Source organism: Mizuhopecten yessoensis, unplaced genomic scaffold, assembly GCF_002113885.1.
Source record: "Mizuhopecten yessoensis strain PY_sf001 unplaced genomic scaffold, ASM211388v2 scaffold8183, whole genome shotgun sequence".
NCBI lineage: Eukaryota > Metazoa > Mollusca > Bivalvia > Pectinida > Pectinidae > Mizuhopecten > Mizuhopecten yessoensis.
In genome coordinates, this window is record NW_018407420.1 from 508126 (window position 1) to 525039 (window position 16914).

At 35.4% G+C, this 16914-nt stretch overlaps 1 protein-coding gene across 4 annotated transcripts; it reads left to right on the forward strand.

Moving 5' to 3' along the window:
- LOC110455238 (dentin sialophosphoprotein-like) lies at positions 1-13053 on the forward strand. 4 transcript variants are annotated; one of them, XM_021505238.1, is made up of 8 exons: positions 1-123; positions 6456-6599; positions 8313-8351; positions 8801-9691; positions 10231-10463; positions 10572-11040; positions 11419-12084; positions 12334-12406. In XM_021505238.1, the coding sequence occupies exons 1-7, from the start codon at positions 69-71 to the stop codon at positions 11814-11816; spliced, it is 2229 nt and encodes a 742-aa protein (XP_021360913.1). In that variant the 5' UTR covers positions 1-68; the 3' UTR covers positions 11817-12084; positions 12334-12406. The 4 variants fall into 4 exon arrangements, with proteins under 4 accessions (XP_021360913.1, XP_021360912.1, XP_021360911.1 ...); XM_021505237.1 differs by having other exon boundaries at positions 10572-12084; XM_021505236.1 differs by lacking the exon at positions 11419-12084 and having other exon boundaries at positions 13-123; positions 10231-10517; positions 10680-11412; positions 12175-13053.
- The last annotated feature ends 3861 nt before the right edge of the window (positions 13054-16914 follow it).

Consider the following 16914-nt stretch of genomic DNA (forward strand, 5'->3'; position numbering starts at 1 on the left):
AGGTGATGTACGATTCTGTGGGAGCTCACTTGTAGAGAGACCGTCACGCGGCCTGCTACACAGTGAGAATGGGCCTTACGGCTGTCGTCTGCTGCTTGCTCCTAGCCGCTTTCTCCATATCAGGTAAAGTTCCTTTTGTTTGCTTGACAGCCAGTATTGTGCCTTAGAAAATACTGTCACCTATATGCGTACTTTTTGTCTTAGGAACTATTTTTCCCTTTAGAAAAACTTTGAAACATTTCTTCTTTTCTCAAGGAACTCCTGAACCAGTATTTTCTACCTATGAAACTTCAATCAGTTAAAAATATTACGGTCAACTTCTACCAACGATATATCATTGTCCACCTGATCTAAAGACTGGATCTGTATTCGTCTGTGACATCGTTTTTACACTTTCCTGGATTTGACGGGGAAATACAGGGTATTTTTGGTCCAATACCTGTAAAGCGAATGCCTTCTGTCAGGTGTATTTTGCAGTGTTACATTTTTATTGATTTCGCGTATCATACCTACTTTGATATGTGTGTTCAATAATGTCTGAAAAATATTTTAAAATGACTATCCTCAAAACTATGTAATCATATTTGATTTTATAACAGGTAAAATATCACCTTTACGTTACTAAAGTTTATATACGAGGGCCCCATAGTAAAATGTTCATGTTGTTATGACACTTGTCGTTAGAATCTGATTTCACTGGCAGTATATATGGAAATTTAAGAAATTTGATATTGGAAAAAATAAAATAAAAATAAAATAAAAAATTCATCTTCATGATTGCGTATGGTTATAATTGTATATTTTTGGAATCACGTGACTAAAGTTGGAAATATTTTCTGTAACCGTTATTACCTTAATGATATCAATTTTGACCAAGCGAATTGATTAACGATATTTAGCTGTTGTGACGTCACGCAAGTCAGGAATTCTCTATTGCATATCGTATTTTGAGAAAAAGTTAAACACAAGGGCTATGAGCAAAAAAGTTACTTAAATATGAACATACTGCCATGAAAAGCTCGATTTCAGTGAGATGCTTTGCCATAGATCATCTACCATCTTACACGAAATGTTTGATTATGTCATTTTATAGCAGAATTATAGTTCATTTTATCTATTTGCGTCATCGTTCAACATCTAGACAAAATATACTGTGCCCGCTGTTCTTACGGATTTGACTGGTCTTAGGATAGATCAAAAACATTATCTGCATTTATATATGGTGCAAAATACCCTTTTTATGGAAATATTGTATATTAAAACATTTTTTTTGACGATTGTACCAGTATATCTGCAATCGGACGCCATATATTTCATTGTCTATACCATGATCAAGGTTAAGAGTCCCAACACTATTCTTCTGTTAACAGGTAATGCAAAACATTTTCTGTAAAATTAATATAATTTTCTCTTAATTCATACCAAGAAAAATATATATACTGCTGGCACTTTTCATTTACCGAATAATATTAACATACCAATTATCATTAGCGAATGCTGTCGTGAATAAGCTCCATGCTATATATTCAAGAAGTGTTAAACGACGAAAATTATAATGATATGATGATTTCGTATATAATGTATAAATCTTTGTTTAAGTAGATATACAAGCAACTCAAAGTCGAAAATGGAAAATTAGAATTCTTTGATGTTGGGGATACATCAGCTATTACTAAACGTCTCTAAACACATGATCCTCATGTCTTAAAAAATTGGTAATTTGTGACTTCCTTGATTTGACCGGGACATAATGACGGTGCCACACGTGGTGATGTTTGTTTGGAGTTCATGGAAAAAAAATCGTTATTTTGTTGTCTTCTCAGTTACTTTTTCATTTTCTTATCGAATTTCAGTTTCGATTGTGTTGTTGTGTATTGACAATGTAATATCATTACCCGACTAAGGACCCTAATCTCTCTACAACTAAAGCACCTGATAATTCCAATATTGTTTTTTTTCGTGCATGCACTAACCTCCCAAACCCCTAACCCCTTCCACTCAATTGTTTTTGTTTTTACATAAATATAGTTGGTCTTAGCAACGGAGGTATATCTGATGGAAGCTCAGTCGGTTAAAACGTCCATATTGTGATTGGTGCAGGTTCAAAAGTCTGGCCTGATCTCGAAACATTTTTACTCTCAGAACATTGCCGTTGTTTTTTTTCAAAATTTCATCTTTGTTGTTTTCTTATTAAAGTTCCACACTGCATGTGTTTCCTTTTCAGAAATGATTTTGTAATCGGTGCCGGTTAAAAGCTTTTCTAATTCATAGTTACAGGGTTTTGACAGGGGTACGGGGATCCTTAACTCAATGGCTGTGTCCGCCGTAGGTAATTTGCGGTATACGCATCTTTAATATTTACAGTTTCTATGTTACAGTTTCGTGATTTGTATTCCATGTTTGAATGCATGTTTGAGTTAAGTGCAATAAATTGACAGGAACAATGGAAACCTCACCAATCATAATCATGCAACGCAATTTAAATATAACAGTTCGAACAGAAGATTCAAATGTCATACAGAACATATGATGAAAACAATATACGGAAAGTAATCACTAAAAATGCGAGGTAAAGGAAACACCTATTTTTACTAAAAGCAAGCATTCTAAAAACTCCACACCGCCATTTTGTCCATTTATGACTATTCAGTGATATTTAAGAATAAAAGGTCAAAAGATTATCTAAATGCTTCGAAATATATACAAAATTTAGGAAAAAATAAAAAGGTGCCTTTAAACACCCTTATGACGTTAAAAAATAACAATGCTTGGCTTCAACAGATTATATAATATACACATTTTTTTTTGCTGCAACATAGAATAAAAATAATTGATGGAACAAAGGATGCAAATGATAAATAGAACACGGAATAAAAGTGGCAAACAAAACATTACATTTAAATGATAAACATGAAAATGCTATTACTTTACTGAATAATGAAAATCACCATAGAACACATTGCTTCCCATACCTAAAAACAGGTAGCGTGTGCTTATGCAAATTCGTAGGCATGTAAGTGAATAAGTCGTTTAGTGTACAATCGCTATGTACAGTTCTGCGAGCTAAAATTCACCATCATCAGTGAAACTCTGGCAAGACTTTTGCTACTTGACTGCACCACATCAAGTGAATAAAATATTTATATACATTAATATGAAGCGGTTTACGGCTTGACTGTTACAATTATGTTTACAGCGATAAATTGCAACATTTTTGGGACAGGTACCTACGTATATTTCAAAAACAGTATTGCAGCCAGACAATTGATATTTACGTAAGGCATTATCAACAGGGAGATACAAAAAAAAAAAAAAATGAAAAAAAAAAAAAAAAAAAGAGAGAGCATTTTTGAACGAAACCCCAACAATGTTATAGTTTGTTAAGGTAATAAGGACGTTTATTATAAATTTTCAAACCATCGTTATTCGCAATCTATTATAATCTACAAACAATGCTGTGGACTTAGTATAAAGACCATTCATTTGATGTACCGTTTATTTAAGCAATTCGATTAAAAGATCTGGATAACGAACCTTTAAAGGAATGATCCATTTTTAACCTAACCGTACTTTAAACATGTGGACCTAAGCAGAGACGTTCAGACCGGGACAGGAGACGTTTTACCTTTAAGATGCTCGCAACTGTCAAACTGGAATGATCATTTAATTTATTTCTAAAGCCAAACCGACATTGACATACATGTATTTATTTGAAAGTGTTGTCGCCATTACCTACAGCACATGCATCATCTATCACTTATAAACAAATTAATTTCTGCTAACCTTGTCAAGAGTGCAGACTGACACCTCGAGGATGCATTCATCATACAGTTTTTGTGTTAACATTTCATTGTATGAATTACATATGACTGGACATATAACGATGAACCACGTGGTTTGAAGAAATGTTTGTGAAGATGATGATCAGCAGCGATCACAAAATGTTTAAAATCGCTATAAAATTAAACTATCAGTGTAGTTTGCCAGGTTTTGTATTTAAATCTACCCCTGCAGGTCGAAGGTATGAAAATGAAGATACCTGCTGTTACCCGCATTAAGTTGTTCATCGTCTGAGGCAACTAATGTGGGAATCTCCTGCATAATAGGGAGTTTACAATTTTGTCCACTACTTGAGGACACAGAAGCGATCAAAATAAATATGTTGCACCCACTGTTACTATGTGTTTTTTCATATTTCCTCTCCACTTCCTAAAAACCTTTATATTTAGTTAGGCGTTAATATTGAACGTTCATGAGAACTGTCATGGTTTCTATTCTCTTACTTGGACAAACTTAAGTCTTTAAAACGTGGACTTGCTGTTCTTTGCTTGGTGTTTAATTTTGATTTGCTGCCGGTAAGGATTGGTTAGCTCATTGTCATTATAATTTGACCTTTGACCTTTTGACCGTTTCCAGGCTATGATATTCAGTGAGATGACACTTTTAAGTGACCGTTAACGGGTCCTACAGTCCATGGTTTCCGGCTACAAATTACCTTGACTGCTTTGAGGATGTTAAACTCCCGAAAAATGGTTAAATCAGATGACATATCTTTGCTTTGATGGTCATATTAACAAAGGCTAACTATTTTTTTAGACCCGAAAGTTCTGTTCTGTTACAGAAAATGATAGATATAATAAAAGTTTAGTAATACCAACAATAAATGAATTAAAATATTCCAGAAAATGATCGATATAATAAAAATAAAGTAACGCTTACAATTAATAAATAAATATAAATGAATTGATAAATAAAATCAGTGTTGAACTGTGATGTCTAGATATATTTATATTACATGTAACAAGCAGAAGAATATTAATATAATAATATCACTTAACTGTAAGCATGAATTTGATATTAGTTATTTTTAAGAATTATGGTACTAGTCATCATGGTGGTTACATTACGGCTGTCATTTACTGTGAGCGTTGTGTACAAAATGTTACACAACATTTGCTAATTGATGAAAGAGACTTAATATTTAATTAATCTTTTTGAATGTCATGTCAAATTCTCCAGAGACGTGATTGTGACATTTTATGAGTTATAAGTGTTATAATACAGTATATATACAGAGCTATTGCTTTAAATGCCGCTCCTGTACTGCCTAATATATATATATATATATTTTAAAGCACTTCATTATTTTTCTAGTTTCAAATTGAATATGAAAATAAATTACGTCGTAATATTAGATTCAAGTGACAGTTAATATTCTCATGTAAATATTGAGATAAACATTCTCATTTATTAAAGAAATTGTATTAATCGCTGTTCATACAGTTAAAATTTACATTTCACACCAGTAAATACTGAATATAAAACCTAGCATTAATGTGATATCCTGTGAATGTACATGCTAAAACATTACATATACTATGTGTATATGTGTACCTCCCCCCTACCCCGACCCCAGTACTAACTGTTTATTTACACCTCTCAATATTAAAAGAAGGTGAATATAACCACACAACACTGTAAATACACCAATTTAGATAATATACGATATTAATACACCACACAATAGTATATGTTATGTATATTTACCTCACACAATCATATACTGTGTATATACGTCTTGCTTCATAATACATTGTGTATATATACCTCACAACATTATATACTGTGTATATACACCTCACAACATTACATACTGTGTATGTACACCTCACAACATTATATACTGTGTATATACACTTCACAACATTATATACTGTGTATGTACAACTCACAACATTATATACTGTTTATATACACTTCACAGCATTATATACCGTGTATATACACCTCACAACATTATATACTGTGTATATACACTTCACAACATTTTTTACCGTGTATGTACACCTCACAACATTGTTTACCGTGTATATACACCTCACAATATTATATACTGTGTATATACACTTCACAACATTTTATACTGTGTATGTACAACTCACAACATTATATACTGTGTATATACACTTCATAGCATTATATACTGTGTATATACACCTCACAACATTATATACTGTGTATATACACCTCACAACATTATATACTGTGTATATACACCTTACAACATTATATACTGTGTATATACACCTCACAACATTATATACTGTGTATATACACCCCACAACAGTATATACTGTGTATATACACCTCACAACATTATATACAGTGTATACACATCCTACAACACTGTTTACTGTAAATACATACCTCACACCATTATACACAATGTATATATATCATACAACACTGAATACTGTGAATATACACATCACATGGTTATATATTGTGTATACACCTCACAACATAATATACTGTGTATATAAATCTCACGACATTATAACTGTGTATATACACCTCAACACATTATATATACTCTGTATTTACACCCCGCAACTTCAAATAAAATGTATCTGTTTAAATATATATATGTTTTTAATTTCTGTTATTTTTTTTAGAGATCCATTCTAAAGAGCATAACGGCCACTGCCCAGTAGCTAAGTCTGGAGTCTGTGGACCGAAATGTGAAACGGATGGAAACTGTCCTCTTGGAGAAAAGTGCTGTAAAACTTCCTGTGGTAAAACCTGTGTGAAGGCCGTTGGTAAGCATAACTCGTTACACGTATATGTACCAATGGTACCCGTGCACATCAGTTATGAATATGTGTTTATAGTCACTCATGCATAGACGCTATAGATAAGTAACTGTATTCACCGATGCACGTCATGCAGTTACAAATATGTGTTTGTTATCAATCACGCATGGACGCTATATAGGTAAGTATTTGTATTCACCCGTGTACATCAGTTATATACATGTGTTTATAGTCACTCATGCATGGACGCTATATAGGTAAGCATTTGTATTCATCCGTGTGAATCATTTATATATATATGTGTTTTTGGAACGTACTTTCTCATAAATGACCGCCTTTTGCGCCTGGTGACGTCCTGAACTGGGAATTCCGTCTTTGCGTATTGCAGAGTTATCTTCTCTTGGGAGCAGGTATTGATTGTTAGGTCACTTGTTTGTGAGAGTAACGTCATCAATTTTTGAGAAAACGACGTAATTTTCTCACACAAACCAATGACGTAACAATCAATACCCGCTCCCAAGAGAAGATAACTCTGCAATACGCAAAGACGGAATAGTATCCACAAGAAGATGATCAAAATAGTCAGTCATATTATTATATATTGCAATGTTACGAAAAACTATTGTGGATAGCTACATCAGTTTAAGCGTAATTGAGAAACAAATGACAATAATTTTGTTTTCAAAATAGCTTTCTATATAGTTTTAAAGTTCATGGTATTCCTCAGCATAAATATTCTATTTATTGACGTTTGTTACATACCACGGATCTCACTGAACATAAGTCTTCAAGTCATTGGGGATATATTATATAAGTTGACTTATAAATGAATGGAGAAATATATATCAGGTAGGCGTATATAGATGACGATGCTAGTAATAATAATAATAATATTAGTATACAACATTTGATATAGTGCCCTATCTAGCTACAATAAGTCACTTTAAAGCGCTTTACAATACATAGATATACAATTAGCATATACATTAATCAACACAATTTTGAGGAATTCGCAGGTGGTGCCATATCAGGTGCTTACTACTCGTCCTATGCCACCTGACTAATATCTCCCTATTTGTGTATGCCTGCGTGTGTGCTGGAGATGTAATGTGTTAACAATGATAAACAATTAATCACACAATGATTTCAGATATTGTCGTTCGAAATAATTTTCTCATCCCTAGCACGAGGAAAAAATCGAGAGGCTCTCATCGCTCGCATATCGATAAAATCTCAAGACCATCTGAGGGGCCCATCGATTTTGTTCGAGGCTCGCGATGAGAAAATTGTTCGAACGACAAATGCTGAAAACATTATATGATAATATATAAATAGCATAAGCTGTAGGATAGATGATAAAAATCTAAAGTTTGATAATAAATGATGAAAAATTATAACTACTGATAATCACATAAGTTATAAGATAAATTTAATAATCATTACCTAATTTTTGGAATAAATGATAATACATCTTTTAAACATGATAATAATGTCGGTTATTGGCTAAATGAAATTACACTTACCCAAGTAAGAGCTGAATGCATACGTGTTTGTTATGCATGCTAGTGATGCTATCTTTGAATGTGGACTTTAAACGTCAATAATAAACATCAGTCAAATATATTCAGCAGTTTTAAAATTCATTCTAGACTTCACAGCTTCTCAAAAATTATACAATCAAAACCATGATATATTTTGTATTTTTGTTTTTCTCTGTAGGATTCCATGACAAACCCAAAAAGAAGTCGAAGAAAATTGGTGAGTGAAAAATAGATTAAAATTATATTTGGTTTTCAAATGAACGTCTCTAAAAGTGCTGGTTAATTAAGAAGTTAAAAATAGTAAAACACTGAAAATTACAACCAGTGGTTAACTCTAATGCATTAATATCGATGAAGTTGTCCCACCTAATACTTAAAAAAGGGAGTTAAACAGTGATTTTTGCTGTGACATTTGTCTGTTGCCGACATCTGTATATAAAATGCCTTAATATTCTGCTATAAACCGTTCTGCATCATCCTCACATCATCATCATCATCATCATCATCATCATCATCATCATCATCATCATCATCATCATCACTTAAAACAACGTCTAACCAACAGATACACGTTATTATTTAATTAATTGAAGTTTTAAATACTTTTCTGGCTTAACGTAAATTTGATGTTATGAATAACGCATTGTACCACGTCTGTCTTAACAGGGAAGAATCCTGACTGTCCACGCCGCAAAAAGGGTTGTCGTCGCATCAAACGGGAATGCGCTTGGGAAAAGTACAGTAGGCATAAAGGCAAGCGGTGCCGTGACTGTGATGTGGAAGATTGTGCCAAACGACGAACACTGGATGATCTTCAATGGAAACAGCTAATGACGGAACTTGACAAACATACGTCAAGCAAGAGAAAGTCTTTCAAATCGGGAGACGTTGTTGCTTTTTCGAAGGGTTCGGTGGTCTCTGGCGCAGACTGGTGGGAGGGTCCTAATGACGCTGCTGTAAACACGTTATCCGGAAACAAACACGTAGCCGCACCAAGTACAGTATCAACGGGGAAGAAACCTCCAAGCAAAAAGCAGGGAAAAAATGGAAACAACAAAACTGCCAGTAAGAAAGTTGGAAAGGGCACAAATGTCGCATCTGTAGGAGGAAAAGGACCAAACAAGGCTTCGGGGAAAACTGGCAGTAAGGGACATGTAGGCAAATCAACATCGAAGGGGAAAAGTGGTACAGGAAAATCTGGTCCATCCGGAGCAGGTAAAGGACCAAGCAAAAATGGAAAGGGTACACATGTCGCATCTGCTGGAGGAAAAGGTCCACTCAAGGTTGCGGGGAAATCTAGCAGTAAGGGACATGTAGGCAAATCAACATCGAAGGGGAAAAGCCACCTTCTTAAAACTACGTCACAAAAAAACCTTAAAGACAGCAAGGCATCGCATCAACTTTTAAAGGTCACTAAAAGTATCCGATTTTCAAAGGCAGATCACGGCAGTTCGAAACCTTTAAAGATTTCTAAATCTGGTAAAAGCTCTAAAGGCAAGATAGGTTCTAAAAAAAGTAAGGTTTCTAAGAGCAGTAAAGGCTCTAAGGGCAAGAAAAGCTCTAAGAAAAGTAAAGTTTCTAAATCTCGTAAAAGCTCCAAGGGTAAAAAAGGCTCTAAGAACGGTAAAGTTTCTAAATCTCGTAAAAGTTGTAAGGGCAAGAAAGGTTGTAAGAAAGGAACAGTTTCTAAGAGTCGTAAAGGCTCTAATGGCAAAAATAGCTCTAAGAAAGGAAAGGTTTCTAAATCTCGTAAAAGCTCCAAGAGCAAAAAAGACTCCAAAACAAGTAAGGTTTCTAAATCTCGCAAAAGCTCCAAGGGTAAAAAAGGCTCTAAGAAAGGTAAAGTTTCTGAATCTCGCAAAAGTTGTAAAGGGAAGAAAGGTTGTAAGAAAGGTACAGTTTCTAAGAGTCGTAAAGGCTCCAATGGCAAAAAAGCTCTAAGAAAAGTAAGGTTGCTAAATCTCGCAAAAGCTCCAAGAGCAAAAAAGGCTCTAAGAAAAGGACAGTTTCTAAATCTCGCAAAAGCACCAAGGACAAAAAAGGCTCTAAGAAAAGTAAGGTTTCTAAATCTCGCAAAAGCCCCAGGGGCAAAAAAGGCTCTAAGAAAGGTAAAGTTTCTGAATTTCGCAAAAGTTGTAAAGGGAAGAAAGGTTGTAAGAAAGGTACAGTTTCTAAGAGTCGTAAAGGCTCTAATGGCAAAAAAAGCTCTAAGAAAAGTAAGGTTGCTAAATCTCGCAAAAGCTCCAAGAGCAAAAACGGCTCTAAGAAAAGGACAGTTTCTAAATCTCGCAAAAGCACCAAGGGCAAAAAAGGCTCTAAGAAAAGTAAGGTTTCTAAATCTCGTAAAAGTTTGAAGAGCAAAAAAGGCTCTAAGAAAAGTAAGGTTTCTAAATCTCGTAAAAGTTTGAAGAGCCAAAAAGGCTCTAAGAAAAGTAAGGTTTCTAAATCTCGCAAAAGCCCCAGGGGCAAAAAAGGCTCTAAGAAAAGTAAGCTTGCTAAATCTCGCAAAAGCACCAAGGGCAAAAAAGGCTCTAAGAAAAGTAAGGTTTCTCGTAAAAGATCCAAGAGGAAAACAAGTTTTAAGATAAAGGTTTCTCGAAGCCGTAAAAGCTCAAAGGGCAGAAAAGGTTCTAAGAAAGGAATAAGCAGAAGTTCTAAAAGTCGTAAAAGCTCCACTGTCAAAAAAAGTTCTAAGAAAGGTAAAAGTGGCAACGATTCTGGAAGCAGCAGCGGATCAGGAAGCAGTGACAGCGATTCTTCTGAGGAAAGAAATGCAGGTTCTAAGAAAAACAAAAGCAACAATGGTGGAGGTTCTGGGAGCAGTAGCGGTTCCGATAGTAGTGACAGCGACTCTTCTGAGGAAGGAAATGGAAGTTCTAGGAAAAACAAAAGAAATAATGGTGGAGGTTCTGGAAGAAGTAGCGGTTCCGATAGTAGTGACAGCGACTCTTCTGAGGAAGGATATGGGGGTTCTAAAAATGGCAAATTGAACAATGGTGGAGGTTCTGGGAGCAGTAGCTCCGATAGTAGCGACAGCGATTCTTCTGAGGAAGAAAATGGAGGTTCTAAAAATGGCAAAGGAAACAAAGGGGGAAGTTCTGGAAGCAGTAGCTACGATAGTAGTGACGGCGATTCTTCTGAGGAAAGAAATGCAGGTTCTAAGAAAAACAAAAGGAATAATGGTGGAGGTTCTGGGAGCAGTAGCGGTTCCGATAGTAGAGACAGCGATTCTTCTAAGGAAGGAAATGGAGGTTCTAAAAATGGCAAATGGAACAAAGGCGAAGGTTCTGGAAGCAGTAGCGGTTCCGATAGTAGTGGCAGCGATTCTTCTGAGGAAAGAAATGGAATTTCTAAGAAAAACAATAGAAACAATGGTGGATGTTCTGGAAGCAGTAGCGGTTCCGATAGTAGAGACAGCGATTCTTCTAAGGAAAGAAATGGAGGTTCTAAGAAAAACAAAAGCAACAATGGTGGAGGTTCTGGACGCAGTAGCGGTTCAGATAGTAGTGACAGCGACTCTTCTGAGGAAGGAAATGGAGGTTCTAAAATGGCAAAGGAAACAAAGGTGGAGGTTCTGGAAGAAGTAGCGGTTCCGATAGTAGAGACAGCGATTCTTCTAAGGAAGGAAATGGAGGTTCTAAAATGGCAAAGGAAACAAAGGTGGAGGTTCTGGAAGAAGTAGCGGTTCCGATAGTAGTGACAGAGATTCTTCTGAAGAAGGCAATGGAGGTTCTAAAAATGGCAAATTGAACAATGGTGGAGGTTCTGGGAGCAGTAGCTCCGATAGTAGCGACAGCGATTCTTCTGAAGAAGGAAATGGAGGTTCTAAAATGGCAAAGGAAACAATGGCGGAGGTTATGGAAGCAGTAGCGGTTCCGATAGTAGAGACAGCGATTCTTCTAAGGAAGGAAATGGAGGTTCTAAAAATGGCAAATTGAACAATGGTGGAGGTTCTGGGAGCAGTAGCGGTTCCGATAGTAGTGACAGAGATTCTTCTGAAGAAGGAAATGGAGGTTCTAAAAATGGCAAAGGAAACAAAGGCGGAGGTTCTGGAAAGGAAGGTAATGGAAGTTCTAAGAAAAACAATAGAAACAATGGTGGAGGTTCTGGAAGCAGTAGCGGTTCCGATAGTAGAGACAGCGATTCTTCTAAGGAAAGAAATGGAGGTTCTAAGAAAAACAAAAGGAATAATGGTGGAGGTTCTGGAAGCAGTAGCTCCGATAGTAGTGACAGCGATTCTTCTGAGGAAGGAAATGGAGGTTCTAAAAATGGCAAAGGAAACAATGGCGGAGGTTATGGAAGCAGTAGCGGTTCCAGTAGTAGTGACAGCGATTCTTCTGAGGAAGGTAACGGGAATTCTAAAAATGGTAAAGGAAAAAGTGGTGGAGGTTCCAGTAGCAGTAGCAGCGGTTCTTCCGGTGAGGAGGAAGAAGACCATAACGGGAACAGTCGTCATGCTAAACAAAGCAACCATGGCAAAAATACCAAAGCTCAGCTACTGCAAGACTGGTTTGACGACCTTAACCAGTATTTGACTGGTGACGCAGGTGACAACGATAATTAAACGTGTTTTGGTTCGCTAACAGATGAAACCGTTACTTAAAACGTATACTGAAATAGAACTAATCATGATATATTCAGTTGGTCGATTGCAACAGAATGCCACAACCAATAAACTAAGAAAATATTGCTTTTGTTGCCAGTACCTTAAGACGGTCATTCATTTAACCATTTTCGTAATGATATTATAGTCTCATTGACCAGGGTGTTATGTTAAACGTCGTGTTTTATCTAGAATGATTGTCTGTACAAGGTCTGGGAATAATTATTAGTTCTTAACACAACATATCGTTTTAAAATGTGGAGGGCATTCTTCTTATAAGATACACTTTGACAAATAAATATTTGTAGTTAAACTTTGTGCATGGTTTTGTTCTCATTTGAATCGTTTGTGGAAGATGCCTGCTACGAGTTTGCATTATAATAGCTAATATCTCTATAATGACAGATATTTAATAGTAAGGCAGTGATACTGACGAGTTATTGACATACACTTGCATTTGTCACTATACAAACCAAGGGAATAACAAAACGGGTCATAAAAACTATGAAGCTTAAGTGACAAGAAATAGGAACGAGACCAGAAAGTAAACAAACAATGCGGAGGAAACATTTGACTCTCTTTTTTGAGCTTTGAACGAGAATGTTTTTTTTTTTTTTTTTTTTTTTTTTTTTTTTTTTTTTTTNTGTTGAGCTTTGAACGAGAACGTTTGTTTTTTTTTTGTTTTTTTTAACTTATTTGAACAGGATTCCATGGTATTTATTTTTAACATGAAACATGTCATACTGTATTACATTTTAGGAAGCATTATGAATTTTATCTTCGACCATACCGCAGGTCAGTACGTTATCACAGGCAGGCTCTAACTAACTAACTCACTGTCCGCCATGTCCATTTACCGCTCCGTTCAACTATCTCTTTTGAAACACACACTTTATTCATTAATACTTTGAAATTAACCAGAGTCCTTTTATCAGTATTTATATAATTAAGAGGTTTTACACATACCTCCTTTTCTTCTTTTTTAGCAGTAGTTTATGGGTGGTCGGGTGGTGCATAGTCCGAATTATTCTTACGCTTTATCGACTTTTTTTTTTATATCGGTCTGTTATTGATTAACGTCAGAACTGCGGTCCTCTATAATATGCGGGAAATAAGCGACCCGCGAAAGATCAGTTCTTTATGCATAAGATGAATATAAATTACATGCCTCAAACAACCAATACAATCACTAAAATCATATTGTTTAAAACTTACTCTGTTTTACTCTAGTTTTTTGATAGCCCGCCTTCTTATGCCACGTGACTAAAATCTTGCCGGCCTACGTCATAACGTTGGGAAATACCTTCCGTAACGCGAGATCTCGTCAAGTCATATGACATTGCTCATGCCCTAATTTCCATTTAAAACATGGGTTGGTATAGAAAACGTTGGAAAACACTGTTCGTAATGATCTTTGAAACATGTTATTGATACCACCTAGTACATAAAGAATAGATCTTTCGATCCATGTGCGACATATGTGTGAAAGTGACGATTTGTTTCTAAAATATCAGTTTGAAGTGCGACCCGGGCGCGGGTCGCTTATTTCCCGCATATAGAGGGTCGGAGTTCTGACGTTAATCGACGACAGACCGATATAAAAAAGTCGATAAAACGTCAGAATATTTCGGGCTTGGTGGTGCACCAAGGCGACCGGGGTTCGATTCCCTGATCGGACGTGAACAGGTAAAGGGTCCCCGTGCCCGTCCACGAGGGTTTTCTTCGGGTTTTCCAGTTTCCTCCCACATTTAGACACAATGCGCGTTTACATCCGGGCCAACAAGAGTGACTGATATAAGTTGAATTTTGTTGTTTCTTAATTGTTGTAAAATAAATCAAGTCTTTTTTTATCTTTGCATAATGTAATAAAGTGTATCAATTTCCAAAATTTTAAGATGGAGCGACATTTGACTTTCAGTTTTAAAGATACAAATGGAAGACTCTTTTGGTGGATTTCTTGTCCCTAAGATTTGAATATAACTTAACATGAAAGGATTTGGTGTTCGGTGGCCCACGAACTGTTTCGAAACGTTTGGCGTGATTCAATTAATTGGGATGAAATACCTGCTAAAATAACATAAAGTTCTTGAGTATATAACAAATGTTTTTGCAGCGCCCCCTACACTGTTTCGATATAATTTAGGAACCCCATGGTTTTTTTTAAACAATATATTTTAAGTAAAACTAACCAAAATGGAATTGTCTTTTTACTATTCGAGATTACACTCACTGACCTATCCTGCAGTATCTAACATTTGACCATCAGTTGTTGAATTTTCTCAAAAAAATATTTTTACACCAAATTTAATATGTATTTATTATGTCGAATATCACAATATTTCGTAACTGACTGGATAAACAAAAAACAATTTGGGTACTAGCAAATTTCGTTTTTTCAAATTATTGTTAAGCTTTGCCTTCCGATATCAGTATAGATATTTTTGACATTTCACTGGATAATGGCAGAGAATTGTTCATCAACATTAGTAGGTAACATAAGGAACTATAAATAGAACAAGGTCAATGGGAGCCCCCTGCCGAACAATCCCTTTAACAAATTTTTGTTTTGTTTTATACTCTTGTTACCAATGCAGATCCTTAACACTCTTACCTGACACAAACGCTCCTTCTGTTTTTTCAAATTCTAATAATTTTGCCAAAAGAAATTGATATGACCAAACTCGAAACAATACCAAATAGGCTGCCATTCAAGTACCTTTAATTAAACCTGACCGTTTTTTCTCACTAACTCTTGAACATAACACATGCCTATGCTAGGAATACTTTAATAGTTTGATACATAAGTGATTCTTGTGGATTGATACTGTTAAATTTATTATCACTTTTGTTAATTTAAAATGATTATATAGGATACTCATGGACGCAGGCATTGCTGCCTCTATATCCGCATCATATCAATGTGAAAAACATTGTGGTAAAATATATTTTTAGTCTATGTATAAGAAGCTGTATGATCGTATTGTAACTCAAGATCTTTCCATAATTCGTCCAATTAAGTACCAAATGAAATAAAATCTTGATGAACGCTTTTCTTGTATTGAAGTTAAGTTTTCTAAGATTTAAATTGCAATGATGTTTGAGCAATATTTGACTGTGTCCAAGAGATTTTTGCGTGCAGCAATATCAAATAGACCCTCCAATAAACTTGAACTTCTCTGCGCAAGCGTCTGTAAACTAGAGTTGGAAGCAGCCAATATCTTTAAATCCAGGGAGCAGCTGTGTAGATCTTCGTTGGATGTTTCCTGTCCTTTCGATGTCGTTAATATTGTGTGGACTCCAAACAATTACAATATACTATAAATAAGATCGAACCAGCGATTTAAACAGATTTGTGAACATTCTTTTCGTCCAGATATTCAAATGATCGCCTTATGAACCTATGATGCTGTTAGCTTTATTTTTATGTATACTCCTGTTGATTTTTGAGAGTCTATTTTATGTTTAAGGTAGATCTCTTTTACATTTGTTGTATATTTTCGGAATCGGTTTGGGTTGTAGACAAATCACTAAATACAATACAATACAATACAATAGATAGTTGTCAGAATCCACCACATCCACAAGACCTGATGGAGGAAGAACATCTAGGGAACGTGCGAAACATCACGGGAAAGGATAATAATGGTGACATTGTTGTAGGTTTCTCTCTAAGCGACTATATTGCAGACAAGTCAAAATATGTTATTAGTGATTTGCTAGAAATATTTGTCTTTGGTTTTGATATCTCAGACTGTTATTAGAATAATATTAAACTGACATTTTAACCGGTTTATCCAATTTTATTCTCCATTCGTATGCGACAGCTTAACATGCAATGTTCAATGTCTTTATAAAAAAACACATAAACATCGACCTACTCTAAAGGAATACAAAAAGTGAAATAACGCTCAAGTTATAACCTTAGGTAAATTCAACCCATCACACACCTGCAAATATTGTAACCCGTACTAAACTTTGTATATTTGTTTCTCCTATGTTCCTCTATCAAACAATTCTCAAAGAGTGAGCTTTCGAATAACGTTTTAGAAAAATCGAAACTTTTCCCCATAGATATAGACACATATTTCGTTAACACACACCGCAACAGTTGTCACATACCCTAAAAGAACACTGTTGACTCCCAGGATTGGAAGGAAGTCTCAGCGGCCTGTGTTGT

What these genes read in the sequence shown, in the direction of transcription:
- LOC110455238 (XM_021505235.1), top strand. Translation starts at nt 69, where the DNA reads ATGGGCCTTACGGCTGTCGTCTGCTGCTTGCTCCTAGCCGCTTTCTCC. An exon ending in AGCCGCTTTCTCCATATCAG is followed by an intron (nt 124 to 6,455) that starts GTAAAGTTCCTT and finishes TATTTTTTTTAG; the next exon opens with AGATCCATTCTAAAGAGCAT. An exon ending in AAATGGCAAATGGAACAAAG is followed by an intron (nt 11,413 to 12,174) that starts GCGAAGGTTCTG and finishes AAGGAAACAAAG; the next exon opens with GCGGAGGTTCTGGAAAGGAA.